The 17,536-nt window shown below is 35.7% G+C and overlaps 1 protein-coding gene across 5 annotated transcripts in view; it reads right to left on the reverse strand.

The window, feature by feature from the left end:
* Positions 1-17,536, reverse strand: part of LOC139971868 (homeobox protein Meis1-like) — a 190,361-nt gene that overhangs the window by 152,988 nt on the left and 19,837 nt on the right. For 4 of the 5 annotated variants that reach the window (XM_071978655.1, XM_071978656.1, XM_071978653.1 and 1 more), the window contains exons 2-4: positions 9,787-10,733; positions 8,654-8,901; positions 5,693-5,840 (exon numbers count right to left, since the gene is read on the reverse strand). In XM_071978655.1, coding sequence (XP_071834756.1) covers positions 5,693-5,840; positions 8,654-8,901; positions 9,787-9,801 — 411 coding nt within the window. In that variant the 5' untranslated portion in view covers positions 9,802-10,733. The remainder of the gene's footprint in view (positions 1-5,692; positions 5,841-8,653; positions 8,902-9,786; positions 10,734-17,536) is intronic. The other variant, XM_071978654.1, reaches the window with a different exon arrangement.

Genomic DNA, 17,536 nt, shown 5'->3' on the forward strand with positions numbered 1-17,536 from the left:
GGGCTCTCGGAGAGGAAAACAAGAAATGTTCACAGTTGAAAGAAAAGGAGGAAGAAGCAAAAAAGATGGAAATCCATACCAATGTTGCAGAATGAAAACGATCGTGTGACAAGTTTTGTCCGCAGGAAATTTAGCGAAATGAAGTTACAGAAAATGTTACTTTCGTAGTATCGTTAAATTCTTCGGAAAGAAAAATATCTGGGCGAGTGTTAACAGGTCAGCATCGTCACATGTTATGCATAGATCTAGATGATATTAAGAAATTATTCAAAAGAAATTGTTTTGGTTTCTTATTGTGATTTTTACAGATATCTGAGTTACATATTTATTTGTGTCTCTCTAAACGTTTCATCTGACCTTGGTCCTATAGTTTTACAGACCGTCTTCCCTCCCCCAGCCAACAATGAAAAATGCCAAAATAACAAAATAAAACCGATGACAATGATATTACAGGCATTATTCGTCTGTAATATTTTACGTGTTGGTTAAGTTCAACAAGCACAAAGACAGACTTCCCTAGCACACAAAGAAATCGTTGTCGTCGCAAACGGATACCGACAAACAATACCATCATCCTCTAATGTTCCAGCACTGCGACCCCTCTATAAAGTTCTTTTCTAGATCTGCAAGGAATTCCTTAATAACTAATAACTCATGGAAGATCATGATTTAATGAACCCAGGAAACCACAAAGATGACGATAATACACACACAAACTTTTCACTTAAAAATATCAACTCTCTGAGCTCCAGATATATTTTCATAAATCCACACTGTAAAATTATGTATATTTCTAAACTACCCAGAAGAGGTTGAGGATGGGGGGTGCATGATGAGGAGGGGGTAAGGGAGGTGAAATGGTGCTGAGGTTCTTGTAATTCCTCTTTTCATCAAACTCTGGTCTAGATTCCATCATACCATCAAACTTTAAAATTTAACAACCAAAGCTACCAAACACAAGCTCAAAAGCTAAAAGGCAATCCTTATAAAAGTTTAACCAAAACTATGAAGACTTGTCACAGAATGAGGAATGAATAAAAAAAAAAGTTATCTTGACCTTATGCTGGAAGAAAGGTTCTGCCTTTTAGAACTTTGAAATGATCTCTAGAAGCCTTTCCTGTCACATGAGCCAGACTACCAAAAAATATGAAAAGAGTCAAAACCAAAAAAGAGAAAGAACATCTTCAAGATGGAAAGAAAAGCCATAAGCAGAACCACATATCACAGGCTAAACAGAGCCAGAGACAGACGAAAATAAACAAGAGGAGGTCCTTGCTGGGGGAGGACGAGACCAGCTGCAGCTAGCTTTATTTCTTCACTGCTTCAATTTCCTATAGATCTGGAACACTGACTGACTGTGGAGGATGGCTGGCCCTCCATATTTATGCTGCATTTTCCAGATTGTCTTGGCGTTTCTCCTTCGTTAGTAAGTCCACTTCCCTCTGTGTGCTTTTTTGGGGCAGACTTTCTCAAAAAAAAAATTGCACGCCAGAAATGTACTGGGAATTTGTCTTCCGGTCAACATTTTTGATGGCGATTTCGTTGACGTGATTGCACGAATATGGTGAAAAGTTTGCAAAATATTTTTTAATGGGACACTGGATGACAGAATCTTTCTTTCAGGGGAAAAGAGAGAAAAGTTTGTCTCGGCGATTCTTCTAGGGACGGCGATTGGTGATATGAAAGCAGTTAAATGCAGACTGAAACAAAATATGTAGTTTAAATATTTCCATTTACAAAGGCAGACTACAACCAATGTAACCAAATAAGTTAACTATGTATATCATTACATTTGGATATAACTGTATTCATTATCCTTGTTTGGGCTTTGTCTGGGGTGGTATTGTTTACACTGAACACACCAGCTTCATGTAGCCTTTGGTTATCCTAACACATTGATCGGTCGTCTAGCTCACTGAGCCCAATGCAACGTCAGTTGGCTATGGTGGGCATATACTTTTTATAGCCATTTTGTACCAGCAAAGCAATTCGAACTGCACTTTAGAGAATATAAAACACTCAAGATACTTAACCTTTTTTCAAATTTTTAATTAAGCATGAGGGAAACTGGAAAAATTGAAAATTACAAAGATTTTTTTTTCTTTTTTAGTCTCCCTATTTTTGTTCTTTTTTTTTTTTTTTGGAAATGCATTTGGGTATATATATACATTGCAATTTCTCCTTTTCATTATATTTTCCTTTATAAATGTAAGATAATAAAAAATTTTGTGTCTTTGTAACCTCCATTGACATTAGTTTTCTTTTAAAGCTCATTTTTGCAGTTTCTCTTCTTACATTGTTTTTTGTTACGTTTTCATTTGTTCTGTATGTATGTGTGTGTGATTTTTTTCTTCTTTTCAAATTATAAGATGGAAGTTTTTACTATCTTTCTGTTTCTCTCTCTCTTCCGTCCCTATCTCTCTCTCTCCCTGCACCGTTGGTTAATCATATCGCGAGCTTTTTGTATAATCGCCGGGATGCTTGATCACATTTTTAGTCGAGCGCTTGGGAGAAAAGCGCTACTTTAGAAATGAAACCAGCAGCCCTTATCCAGACTGAAGAGTATTCACAAACTGTATGCCCGGCGACAGCTGACTCAACATTCCCGCTCAAACATGCATCGCAACTAGCAGATGAGTTTTTGGTCATTTTGATAATTACGACAACAGCGTGACGTGACATCAGATGCCATCGCCACGATCATACCAGAAAGACAAGGAGGAGGAGAATGTCAAATTTTGACGTCAACAGGCAATGCCCGAGTATTGTCCTTTCCCTGAAAACTTTTAGAAGTAATTGGGATACTGCTTGTTTTGGATATGTGCAATTGTTAACTTCAATTTCCTTTGCTACTTAAAAAGAAAACTTCACACACTTTTGGTCTGCAGTGCCAAAAACTTTGAAAACATTTTGCAAAAATTGTAACTTATTATCATTCAAATCGTCCAAGAACTGAAGGAAAGCTGTCAAGTTTGTCAAAACTGAACGACAACTTACCTAGTCGTTTTTCATTAGATAGATAATTAATACCTCCAGTCAAATTCGACACATTTATCACACAATAAACACACCCTTTTTCTCCTAAGGAATTACTCACATGCTATGTAATGGCAGTACGGAAAATTTTCGAAAAAATGTTGAAATTTTTCTTCCAAATTTTGAAATGAAAATTTATACCATGTTTTCAGGCTACTAAACAAACTGCTCTGCTATGAAATTGTTTTTCCAAATAATATAATTCAACAATTAAACAAAATCAACCCCAACCCCTGCTGTAATGTTCACTTTTCTCATGGAAGGAACGTTATCAAGCTTGAATCTTGTCTGGTCACATGGCTAAAACACTCGAACAGTTTCATCATTTTGCCAACAGAATTAAGAGTTTTGTGAAATTCTGTCCTTCATCCCATAAATAAGGGGGCCAAATTTGTGACACTTTCTATCTAACCCTGTTTGCATGTACATCAGTTGTTCTAAGACATTTTTGTACATACTGTAGTTTTTAGACTGAAACGTGTCAAGACAACCCAATGGTGCTTGAGTATAACATATATACTGAATAATATACAAGCAAACCCCTTGAACAAACAAAAAGCTCCAATGTATATATTTTTTTTTTCCAAATATATACAAAGGTCACTCCGTGTTTGGTACTGGGTATCATAATAGGGTCAAAAGCAGATTCCTCACTAAAATGGTTCCCCTATTTTCATCACCCAAATCACCCAAGAAACCAGCCACACTACAGGACATGGTGTTAGAAGTATTCTTAATGTCCACATACAGGGCAAAGTCTATAACGGTAGTCCGGTCATCCTAGATGACCAAAATTCAATTGATTTTGGTCCTCGTCCGTCGGCAGATGGCCCGTTGTTTACATCAAGTTCATATTGCATAGTAATAACTAAATACCCTCAAATTGGTAAAACCATAAATTGATATCACCTCCCCCCCCCTTAGAGATTTTGTGCTATCCACCAACAATCCTACGCATCTCTTCAACAGTGTACATACTGGTCAATGTTTTCTTTTCGGACGACCAGATTTGCTGTTCGGACAACCAAACTGTAATTGCCTGGCTGACGGGCGGGGAGGGGAGAAGGGACCACAAAATTATCGTTACAAATTTGCCCTGACATAGACAAAGGGTACGGTAATTATCTGTCGATCCATACATTTAGTAGTTAACACACAATTGGATATTCTTTCCACTGTCAAGAATCTTTTTGGAACGTCTAGAATTTTTCTAAATTCAGGTCAAGAAATATTATGGTTTTATTTTTTATCATATTTGCAGCCTGCAGGAAAGCATTAATTTGTTGTAATTGCTATGCAATTTGTCTCTGTTGTATAGCAAAACTATCTTGAATATTAATAATCAAAATTTGTAACATTCTGAGGATTTAACAAGAAGGAAAGGTATCTGTGCTTTGTCACTTGTTCTTGTCTAAAATCAAAACCAATTTTTATCTGGATCCAGCATTTTAATGATTTGTCCTAAGATTATGTACTGTAGAATAGAGTTCATGTCATTGGCAAATTCTCTAAAACTATACAAATTCATTCACTTTAAAGTCTTATTCTAAAGAATTATTAAGATTTCAAAATCAAACTCCCTTTGTACTCATTATAATTAGTCCAAGTTCAGTTACCAATTTTGGAAGGAAGGACAACTTCTGAAGAAGAAAGAGGCAAATTTTCTCTAGAGAGGAAAACCATACCCATGTAGATCACGAAACACATCCAAACTGTTGTCGTTTTAATCATAAAAAATATATGATGGATGATAAATAAATAAGTGAATTTCGCATTGAACATTACAAATGTACTCACACGTTATAAAAGGGACCCCATTTCTTTTCTTTCTTTCCTTTTTTGAGCCTACTCCCTGCCTTTTTAATAGCTTACACAAACAGCGTTTTTACAACCTGTCCAATCAATCCATCAATCAATCAAGTTAAATTAATTTATTAGTGAAACATCATTTATCACAAATGAAATTGGTAAAAACCAAAGTCCAAGGAGAATAAAAAATTATGAACATACGTACTTATTACCCCATCTGTTCTTTAGCACTACTTCATTTTCACTGTGACTTAAGGAGGGTAATAGTTACTAATTCACTACAAGTATATATATATATATATCTATATATATATATATATAATCATATAGATATATATATAGTTACTACAACATGAAATTCTGTATGTTGTAAATGTTTAGCCAAATACATAGTTAAGTATAGATAGGCATCTTTACAAAAACACACAAAGATTATTAAAAATAGTTTTAAACATCGATAATATTAAATGATTTGGAAGAGAAACGACTTTCAAAAGTTTCTTTGAAAGTTTGGGTCATTAAATAAAATATTCGCATCATTGAATATCCCAGGTAGGGATGCAAACGAGTAACCGTTAAAACTTCAGTTTGATTTGAGATATCATGTACTGGTCAATGCTTGTACCATTATGTTAATAATCTTCGATATCGATCAGGCAAATGTTACCTTTTTTAAATCATTTCAAACACACAAAGCAACTAAAAAATTCTTAACGGTGAAAGAATTTATTTTATAATATTAGCGATATGAATTTTAATGTAGGGTCCAGTACTGCTCTGATCCAAATCATTTAATTAAAGACAAAATTAACTTTAAAGGAGGAAAACAAAGCTGAAATATATTCACCTGTACCTGTTTGGCAAAGACAGCGATATCTTCGTTGAAGGACTCTGAGGAACAGACGTCTCCCCCAGCAACCCCTGGTTCCCTTGGTGTACATGTCGCTAACTCACATTTTTCAAATATCAAGGCAAGTAAGGGAAAGAGAGGATGACTGTAAAAAAAAAAAAAAAGTTTTTAAAAAAAGGAAGAAGAAGATTTGGCCCAAATATGGAATCTATCTGACAACAGTCATTACTTATTTTTCCTTTTTTTTTTTTTTTTTTTTTTTTTTTTTGGTAGAAATTTCCCCAAAATATCACATGTCTGAAATGAAAAAAGTTTGGCCTTTACTTGAAGAGTTCTTTTTATAAAAAGTACTTGTTGTCTCGTTGTTGTAGTTGCTCTCTATGAGAGGTCGGGTTGAGGAGGATTGAACATTGGCATTTTCATGAAGCACTAAGAATTAAATATCTAATTTTAAAATCTAGTAGTGGAAAGAAGAAAAGTTTTTTCGTAAATTAGGATAGTAAAATTTCAGGTAAAGCGGTGTGTGACACTACGAAAAATCTTGCTTTTGTGTTTTCAAATATCATGAACTGTGATAAATAAACATAACTTTGCAAAGAAAGTTAACAAACAACCAGATGAAGCAATAAAGTTTGGTATCAAGCTTGAGTATTTTGGTATCAAGTCATTCCTAAGAAACAAATTTGATCTCTTTAAATGCTCAAGTTGTAATGTAAAGTTTGTCCTCATAAAATGTGGCTTTATCAACATCTTGGTTTGTTCAGACTTTATAATAGCAGAACTGATATAACTCGATACTAAAAGCATATTTTTCCAGGGAGGGGGGCGGGGGGAGGGTTGCCAATTTTACCAAATCTACTGAGAAAATTAGTCATGTAAGAGTGATCCAGGTATAGACACTAATAACACTATCCTACAGTTTCTCATCAATTGAAAATGAAACATTCATAAATGATTCTGTTCAATTCTAAATATTTTGCTCACCTGACATTTTTTTAACTATGCATGGATCACATGCAAAAAATCTTTCCAATATCCTTGCAAAAATCTTTTCTAATATGCTTGTGTCTAATACATCAAATCCAACTGGGTGAACTAAGTTTACTCCATTGTTGAGGTTATTTGTGTTTTGTTTTTTGTTGTACCTATAGTAGCATGTAATGTGTACAAAAGGCGAACTCAAAATAGTGATTAAACACAGAGGATAGCTATGAACCACAATAAGCTCCATTAGTTGTAGTATTCTTGTCAAAATGATGGACAAAAACCAACTATAAAAAAAGTTGAAATAGTATTTCTACTATTGACAATTGTACATCATGCGTGGGCCTCATGTTTTCATTGCCTTGAAAGGGATTTTTTTATATAGTTTATTATTACAGCAAGTGATACCAAATCATTTTTCATATTCCATATAAATTGTAAATAATCAATAACTAACTAATAAACAGTCATGGACGTGGTGTTAATGGGTTTGGTAACATGTTACTTGTAAATAAACCTATATAGTGAAAAGATAAAAAAAAAAACTGGGAATTGTAATACTCAGAGTTGTCCTATATTCTAAACATTAATTATATGACATGATATAAATGATTGATTATTATTCATAAGATGACTGAATTAATCATTGACATAGTATAAGCAAATCATTCATGAGTTGAAGGAGATCAGCAAGGCATTAGTATATATTTATTTACAAAAGTTTAGATTACTTGCAAGGACCAACCTGTTTTTCATTTTTCAACTGAGAGGGAATAAAAAGTTTAAAACACTCTTTTTCTACTTTTCATTTTAAAGACAGATTCACAACTTTATATATCTTCTGGGGGAAAATAGTTTCTCCAGGATGATATCAAAAGTTTGGTGATTTAATGTAAAACAGAAGTTTGATTTATTTTTTAGCCTAAAGACAGTCTCCGCCCCCCCCCCCCCCCTTAAAAGATGTCAGCTTTTGAAAGTTTATGAAGAAATTTCTACCACCCCTTTTTGAAATGATGTAGTTTTCAAACTATTTAAACAAAGATAAATTATTTCAAAAGAAAACACCCATAGGGTAATGATCTAACTCCACATTTAAATACTACCTTTTTCTGCCCATTTTCATTCAACATGAACTATAAAGCCAACAACTTTTGTCATCCACGCATAGACCCGGGGAGGCAAAATGTAGCCTTCGTTAGTACTTGAAAAGTTTTTTTATTTGTCGAAGACACTACTCCAGGCCAGATTAATGTAGCACTATAAAATCAGTTGTGAGCAGAAACAAGAAGTGTCTACACCATGGTCTATGTAAATCTGAATATTAATGGAGCCCTTTCTCTTACCTCTTATCCCAAGATGAATATTTTGTTCTCGACAGATTACATAGACCATCATGAATACGATTGTCATTTTGCCATTACACATTCAATGCCAATTTCGAGATACGAAGGTGGTTAGGCTAAAACTTAGGCTAGTATTATGTTACATAGCCTTGACTTGGCCCTAGGTCCTAACACATTTTTTTATAGGGTGGATGCATAAGTACTTTAATAGACGTCATAAAAATTATTGATATATGACTGAATTTAAGCGAGCCAAACCTGTGCTGTACGAAATTACTTGATTAAAAAATTACATTTTGGTGTCTGGAGAAGCTATTTTGCTTTCATCTTTATCTTCACTCAGACATCTTCACCAAAAGTGTTTAAACACACCATAAATATTTATACGAGATGAATTTATACACCTAAGCCTTCTTAGGCCTCGCTTTTGAAATTTTACTATTATAATATGCGGCCGATTCAATTCACGTCGCCAAGGCTATGCACACGCTATAGAGCCAATTGTTAAGACAAACTTATCGTGTCAAAAGTTGTTCTAAATACCCGCAAAAATCAATACATTGAGGTGTCAAGAAGCTAAGAAAAATCAAAACAGGAAGTTTTTTAGAAAGTGTATTTTTATTTTCTTTACCCGTAGATTGCATCTTTGTCCCGTTTATGTATATCTGTGACACTGGTGGAAACTGGTGTTACTACGTTTGGTGCATGGCTCGGATAGAACTGCGGATGAACAGCGGCGGCGGGCGTGTGGTTGAGTTGAGGTACCGCGGCTTGCCCGAAGGCCTGTGAGTAGTGGATCGCTGAACGCGGTGCGTGTGCGTCGTACATTGAACTTGTACAGTCAGCTAGGGAACCGTAATGCGGTAAATCCTCGGCGTACTGTCAAGAAAATTGAAAACACATTTGTTCAAAATTTTAAACATTTATCAAAAGAGCCGACATGAAAGACGCTGCGTAGTAAATCTGCACACTTTCCAGGAAAAACAAAACTTCATCTTTCTCACACAATCTGAGGAGAAACAAACGAAACAGTAGCCTATACATATTTATTACAGATAAGCTGTTTGAAAAACAGACCTACGCTTTCCGACCACCACCGATCGAAAAATTGATAAATATCTTTACGGTTTGTAAATTATTATGATGCTTACATCTTACGTTTTTAAACAATAGTTGGGTAGATAATCTCGTAACGAACACAATGACACGAGATTTGGGTTGAAGTAACAGCCTTCCAACACCAAGTTTTCTTTTTCAAGATAAGAGTACATTTTATCTTGAATTTTAGGGGCCTAATGTTTCAGATTTTAAGAGCTGTTAAGGCTCTTTCTCATATTTTTTTTTTCATTTTTTTTTGACAGAGAAAGGATTGTGAACTTTTGATAGGTTTTCCTACACCATAAAAGATTGCTTAACTTTAAAAAAAAAAAAAGGTTGCCTAGGCTTATGTGGACATTAAAACATAACTTGTGCTCTATCGGTGGGCTATAAATGATCAAATTAATTTATTTTTAAGAGGACTATTTAATCCTAAGAATATCAAGAAATTTGCTACTGTAAAACATGTTTAGCACAAATGATCGGCGTGCTATGACATTGAATGTTTATTCAGTTCAATCATTTTTGTTTATTATTTCTTTTTATTCGAATATTAAATAAGCACTTCATTTCCTACAAAAAAACAAACCGTGATATTACTTGTCAACTTTCTCTTAACTGTTTTTCTTTTTGATTCAAATGACTTTGTAGAAAATGTTTACATACCCGTTGCGCCATCATTTAGAACTTCTGGTTAGTTTTGACGAATCACCCTCCAAAAATTAATAATTGCAGCAGCTGAAGTTGAGCACTGGTTTCACCTGGATAAAACTCCACGTGATACTGGGTTTTGCATAAAAATTGGTCTTTCTTGGTAAATCATTCCTTTGTGAAGTAATCGCGTCCTAAATTGGTTACGTTCCGATCCGAATAAAGTTCCCGGGAAACTTTGAAAAAGCCGACCCGATAGAATTGGAGGCTTTAGTCAGAATATCCAGTTCCTGAAAATTAGTTCTCAGTTCCAAAAACCAATAAAAGTAAGAAAAATCCTCAAAGTCGAAGTTGTTCACAAAATCGGTCGAGTTCAAAATTACTATCGACTTGTCGCCTTAATCATTTACCATTTCCTGGATGATTCGGCTTGTCACTTCACGAGTAGCTAAATCTGTCTTGAGAAGAAGACACATGTGTTTGTATGTTGTGTGCCGCAAAGTTAGTCTAGCTTTTGACAATCTGACAACACTCGCTGTCGAAAAGTCACTGGCCGCTGTGGTAAGCTTCGTGGTAGTAAGGGCTACCAAGTTCAAGGAGTCAGTCTGTGTGTACACACGTACCATTCAGCACAATACTGGTTATCCTGACATCGGTTAATACTAAACAGGTAGTAACGTAGGCTGGAATTACAACGTATTCAGCACGAAAATGAAATCTTTAACCGTTCCAGTATTCAGCTCCAGCAGAAAATTACAACGGACTTTGGGACCTTGCCACAGTAAAGTTGACCGCCGTTGACGGTACGGAAAGATTCTATTTCACGCTGCAAGCGCACATATCATATGTGAGGAGGCATGTACAATGGACCCATCAATCATATACGAGTTACTTAGCAACGAACTGTTCAAAGATGGGGGTGGGGCTTAACCGAAGAGCAGTTTATCGGCATAACCCAATTGCTGTGAAACAAGGAAATTACGAATGTTACATTAACCTCAAAAGTTTACATTGAAATTTAAACATTGGGAAGGACCTTTCTGTACTTCACTAACTTCATTGGCTCCGTTGAGAGTTATGGGTCTTATCAATATTGGTGAAGAAATATTGGCAGTTGTAAAGTGTCATAAAAAATGTTCCGAAAAGTTTGTAAATAATAACTTCACCGTCGTAACTTTACATTGTCAACTCGTTGAATGTAATTATAGGTAGGCGGGGCTTATCGCTGTGATAATCACCTTTATAGTATCAGTAAACACTGGCGCTTATGGAACAGCTCTCTGTGTTGAATAGAACAAATTTAATGAGGCAAAAAAAAACCATCAAGTATACAATTTTAAGGTGAAATTTAACTGTAAGAGCAAAGGAAATGCATGTATGTTCATTCAGATCTCCTTTAGTCATTAGTTCACTTGATCAACGAAGCCTGCTCTTTCAGCTTGAATGAAAATCCAACCAATTTATTCACACTGTTATAACCAGATATTATCAAAGGAATTTTCAGACTAAAAACCTGCAGTCTGCTGTATATGTAAGTTCGATGTGGCGATCTTAATCAGTATTAATTTGTTCGTTTTATTAATTCAAGTCCATTGAGCACTAAGTCTCCCTTAATACTGCTTTTTATTAAACCAGGGCGAAGGGTATTTAAGGGTTTGGTTGGAATCGGCTAGAATACGCTATTGTGCAGTTTTTCACAAATCGTTTACTCATTAATAAGACCTTCGATGCAACACGATTGCAAAACGATTTTCACTCTGAAAACTCAGTGAAGACCTCTAATACATCAATGACGATTGGTAAATAGAAGAGCTGTTTTTTTTTTCTTTCTTTTATGCTTCTATTTCAGTACATGATATCATACTATAGGCTATGTTAAAAGCAATTGGAGCATTGAAGAAAATAACTGTTCAATTATTTACAAGTACAGTAGCCTATATCTTTTATCAGCTTTTCAAGTACTTTGTTTATATTTATATTAATTTAGGGGTGGGGTGGGGTGGGAGTGGGGTGGGGTGGGGTGGGGTGGGGTTAAGAGACATCGGGGGTTTCGTGACAGCTTTCGTTTAACATTTTCAGCAAACTTACACCGGTGAAGTCGATTTCAAAGCAATTGATCATTCTTCCAACAACGATATTACCACCCCTCCCCTCCCCCTCCCCAACGATATCCGTTGACTGGCAGGAATATCAAACATGCATTGTTGCAAGTGAAGCCGAACTCACCATCATACGGTAGACTTAATACTGGTCTATTGACAAAAAAATCATCACTTTACTTCGCTTGAATTGCCAAGTACCTTTCACTGGGATTATAATAGTAATCAAACCGCCCCTGAACGAAACTCATGTTAGTGACTTGGTGAGCTTAGTATGACGTCACTCCCCAAATGGAACCATTCCTCTAACAATATTATCCGGCAACCATATGAGAAGAATCACTGTGATATGTTATCATGTGTACATAGCTATAGTTGTCTCCATTTACTTTGGACGCGACACCACCACACTACATCATCACTCATCTAGTCTACGTCTATACACGGAGTCGAAATGGTGTTTGTGTAGCACGCCCTCAAATTAATACGTCATTCGCGTATCAGGTATCCAACGAACACGGATTCAATCACATATGACATCCGTCTCTCTGCCACTCGCTAGGCCTCTACCCCTATCCTTATTCAAAAAATAGATAAATTAACATGATTTTAACATTTTTATATTTGTGGAATTTTACTGACAATCATTCATTCTATTTTTCTTTGTTTACTATAAATATGGTTATATATATTATTCAATATTAGATAAGTATAAATATAGAAGTCTGTATTTTTGTATTTATCTTTTTTAAATTGTATGCCAAACTTATGCACGACATTTCGTTTCTGATTTGATTCATGAAAGTATAGGTTTGCAGGCTTCCCACTGCACGTTGGTATCGATGGCAAATTTGGTAAAATATTCCGTATATACGAAATCCTGGAAGAATCCCCTTTCCCTCTCCTTAGAGATCAACTTCAAAGGTTTTGACAAATAAGAAATAAAGCATTGCAATCAATTATTGGAATTTCGATATCTGCATAAATTTGCCAATGACGTGATCTATGTATAACCCCGATGTTCAAACTATTTTGTGACCCCAATTGTCACCTTGGCCATCTTGGCCCTCCAGTGGCAAATGTTGTGGCCTGGAAAGGAGGATGAAGTTCCCCGCTCCCATCCTCACATTTGAGAAAGTTTTATGTGTTTAATCTGGCTGGTGTGCAAATGGTGTGTTATTTTTCAACTCTTTAATTAATTCATGTTCATTATTTTCCACTTTTGATTTATAAATATCGGCAGTTTCTGTGCTCTGTAAAATTTTTGGCGACCAAAAAAATGCTCGCGAGCGCCAACCCCGCCCTCCCCCACCCCTCCCCACCCCAGTTTGAATACACTAAACGTATAGGAGTAGTCAAGTGTTCGAAGTCACATGGTCATCTCAGTAACGTTGGGAATTCAATTCTCAGTACTGTGGGGAATTCAATTATGTGTGATTATTCCATGCGTTGGTTAGAACTGTATAAACAAAATGTACAATTCAACACATGCAACAGTTTATTTTAACACCCCACCCCCACCCCCACACCTCCGCACCGTCTTAAAATAACCTGATGTATATGACATTGTCGCAGGGATGTTGTTTGATCTACTATAAGGATGTGTGATGATATACGGATGCTTCAAGGATTACACGTGAGGGCGCCGACGTTCTTTGTTTCATCATGCTATACCTTTAATTCAAATTGGGTCATTTGGAAATTCATGTTTGCGACAATAACATAACATTCATTTTGAGACGGTTCTCAAAATATTCCGTATTGGGTTAAAACTCTCGCTAGTTATAGGAGCAACCAAGTGGTTTAAACCACTTAACAGTGAGATATCTTATAGTTGGAATGCGTATAACACCCTGATACCACGGTATGTATCGGCACATGAACTGACACCCAAAATATTCTAAAAAAAAACCTTTTCAAATGATTGCCCGTCCCCCCACCCCCCCCCACACCTACAGGCGGCAATAAAGCACTATACCGAACAATGGTACCGTATCGGTTAACATTCCGTCCCTTTTCACCCCCTCTTCCATCACAAACCTCTGCCAGTATGCCTGCCATCTAAATGGCGAAAACTAGAATTATGACATCCTTAACTTGACTAGTATATCGATTCTGCGTTGCTTCTAACATACATCCATGTATACTATAATATATCATCGCCAAGTATGGGGGATCCCCTATCAAAGCTTTTTCTCTAAGTATGCTATATGATGGACAAGTGGGGATCACCTATCAAAGGTTTTACTCCAAGTATGCTCAATGATGGCCAAGTGGGGAATTCCCTATCAAAGTTTTTTTTTCTCCAAGTATGCTAAATGATAGCCAAGTGCATGGGGGATCCCATATCAAAGGTTTGTCTCCAATTATGCTAAATGATGGCCAAGTGGGGAATCCCCCATCAAAGGTTTGTCTCGAAGTATGCTTAATGATGGCCAAGTGGGGATCCCCCATCAAAGGTTTTTCTCCAAGTATGCTAAATGGTGGCCAAGTGGGGATCCCCTATCAAAGGTTTTTTCTCCAAGTATGCTAAATGATGGCCAAGTGGGGAATCCCCCATCAAAGGTTTGTCTACAAGTATGCTAAATGATGGCCAAGTGGCTGATCCCCTATCAAAGGTTTTTCTCCAAGTATGCTAAATGATGGCCAAGTGCATGGGGGATCCCCTATCAAAGGTTTGTCTCGAAGTATGCTAAATGATGCACGGATTTGCTTTGTTTCGTTTACTTTGAATTATTTGATTTTGTGTTTGCTATTTCCCCCCTAAAGTAATCGACTTTCTATCAGGTTTGAGCATCCATTGCTATGTGACGTCACATGATGTAACCAAGGAGATGTTAGGAATGTAAGACATTGGCAATGTTTGCAGTGGATCACGCGTTGTAAACAACATAATATGTTTCGATGTTGTTAGTTAATTGAAGCGTAACAGATCAGAGCTCAGCACAGAGCTCAGCTCGGTGTTATTTCTTATTACCGTAATAACACACGCTACAAAATGAAAATTTGTACTATACACAAATGTAGTTAGAATGATTGAAATGCTAGCATCATTTTTTCATCCAAGCACTCTAAGCCACACCCCTTCCCTTGTCCTTGGGTATACTACAGGATCCCAGTTTGAAGTACGTAATGGATGATCAGACCACATTCAATAAACCAATGCACCCTCATCGTTTCTTCATCCAGCCCTCACCCTATACCCTCACCCTCGCATATCTTTCGGGCCCTTCATTCTCCCTACACCCTCCCCTAATCCTCGCTGCATCCTATCTTCACCCTCCATTCCCCTCATCTTCACCCTCACCTCATACTCGCCGCACCCAAGTTCACCCTCGTCTCTTCCTTCACCCACACCCACACCCACACCCACACCCCACCTCATCCTATACACCTCTTTCATACACTCACCCTACCTTAACCATAACCATACCCTGACCCTCACTTTGACAATACTCTTACTTAACATATACTTTACATTTATATATATATATATATATATATATATATATATATATATATATATATATATATATATATATATATACATATATATATATATATATACATATATATATATATATATATATATATATATATATATATATATATATATATATATATATATATTCAAATAATAATAAAAAACGAACCAAGGGAGACAAGAAATCACTCGTTTCTCATTTTAATGAAAATTGTTGACTTTTGAGTTAATCAGTGCTCAATCTTACACTTGAATTATAGAATCTCTTACGGGACATGGCTGGCTGATGTATGTTTGCCCTCTGCTTTCATACACCGACGCGAGACCCTCTCAATCAGGAAATTATTTCCTTCGCCGTGAAGTTTTCGGCAAATTTGACTCGCGCCGATCGTCATCTTACGTTTATTTCGACAAGCTTGGCCCAGAGTTTTTTTTTCCTTCCCCTTTCTTGTTGACTATATATATATTCAGCTTTCAGACAATCAACCAGGGTCGGGTAGAAGACGAGGATGGAAGAATGCACAAAATTTGTTATCACGGGACTTTTTCACCGTGGAAAATGTACGAGTCCACTCAAGCGTTAAAATAAGTACAGAAGAAAGAGATATGACCTTCTTTTGTGGTGCACTTCGATTCTCATTAATTTGATGGAGATATAACCATTAGTTCTGCCGATATATTTGATAATTAACTTGAAATTTTATTAAAAGTTATTACTTTTTTTTTTTTACTTTATTCTATTGATTTATTTATTTATTGTTTTGAAGTTTATTTATTGTTTATTAATTTCTTAAATTCATGGTTGATTTATTTTAATAGTTGATGTCAAATTTCATTTTTCTCTCCCCCCCCCCCCGCCCCGCGCCTTTTCCCTTCTAAATCTTATGCAGAAAACACGAAACCCCCGAAGGCGCTTAACATCTCTTTCAAGATTCACCGTTTGAAAGATTAAAGTTGTTCAGATTGTCACAGCAATTCAACGAGTTTTAAATTTCTGGAACTTTGCAAAGTATACTGTTCTGTGTGGTTGTGATCCTCAAAACATATTACCCGATGTTGCCAAGCATCAAATAAACCCCTTTACCTCCCGAATGAGGGGACGGGATCATGGACCTGATAATCAATACGGTGGTTACACACCTACAGGTACACGTGTCTGTTAAACATTTTGGAAGAACCTTTAACGGTACCATCTCACAAGACCAGGAGAACACCGTCGAAACACAGTAGTCATGAAAAGTATGAAAACCAACGGCCTGCAACTATTTCTAACTACATCTTATCTTAGGAATAAAGCTATATGAGGGTAAAGAAGTAGTACAGTTTTCTTTATATTTCAAGCCACACAGAGGACATGAAGAAACTAATAATTAATTGCCAATGGAAATTAAATTGTTAACAAAATAAATCTTCTAAATATTCAAATAAATTAATTCCATCCACCTCAAACAATATAGCTATTGATAAATGGATTAGTTTTGGTTAAAATTCATCTTGTATTTGATTATGGAGAGCATTTTCATTCGTTATTAAATGTAAAATAAAACATTTGCAAACCCTTATATTGTCTGACCTTTACATTAAAGCCTGTTCTTTGGGTTTAGTAATAAAGTCATTTTACCAAACTTACAAATTATCGATTTAAGTCAAATTGAAATTGATCGAAAACAAATTACAGCTATACGATAGCGCTTTTCTTTTTTTACAACTTGAATTAGGCACTTCTTCATAATTCCATTCAATTCTGGAGCTCTTTTTTTCACCAAAGAGTTTTGAATATATTAATATTAGTCACAAGCAAAATACATGTGAGAGATCTTCAATTTTATGTTTATTTCAGTTCATTATTTTTGATAATTGTTTTCTTTTATTATTATGAAAATTAACATTGTTAGCTTGTAAGAAAATATGTAAACCATAAGTTTTGAATCTGTAAAGCTTTGACCGTAACAAAGAAATAGTTAAATTTTCACTAAACCAATCACTCATATGCAAATAAGGTAACCATTGACATATCCACATATATCCGCTGTGAATGTATTGTTCTTGTCAACTGTTTTTCCTTTTCTTTTCTTTTGTTGTTATTCTTGTTGTTGTTGTTGCTTTTGTTGTTGTAAGTTTTCATATACTTCATATATAGGCTTCGAATATACATCAATACACCTTGCTCCTACTTTACATT

Source organism: Apostichopus japonicus, chromosome 8 (genome assembly GCF_037975245.1).
Source record: "Apostichopus japonicus isolate 1M-3 chromosome 8, ASM3797524v1, whole genome shotgun sequence".
NCBI lineage: Eukaryota > Metazoa > Echinodermata > Holothuroidea > Aspidochirotida > Stichopodidae > Apostichopus > Apostichopus japonicus.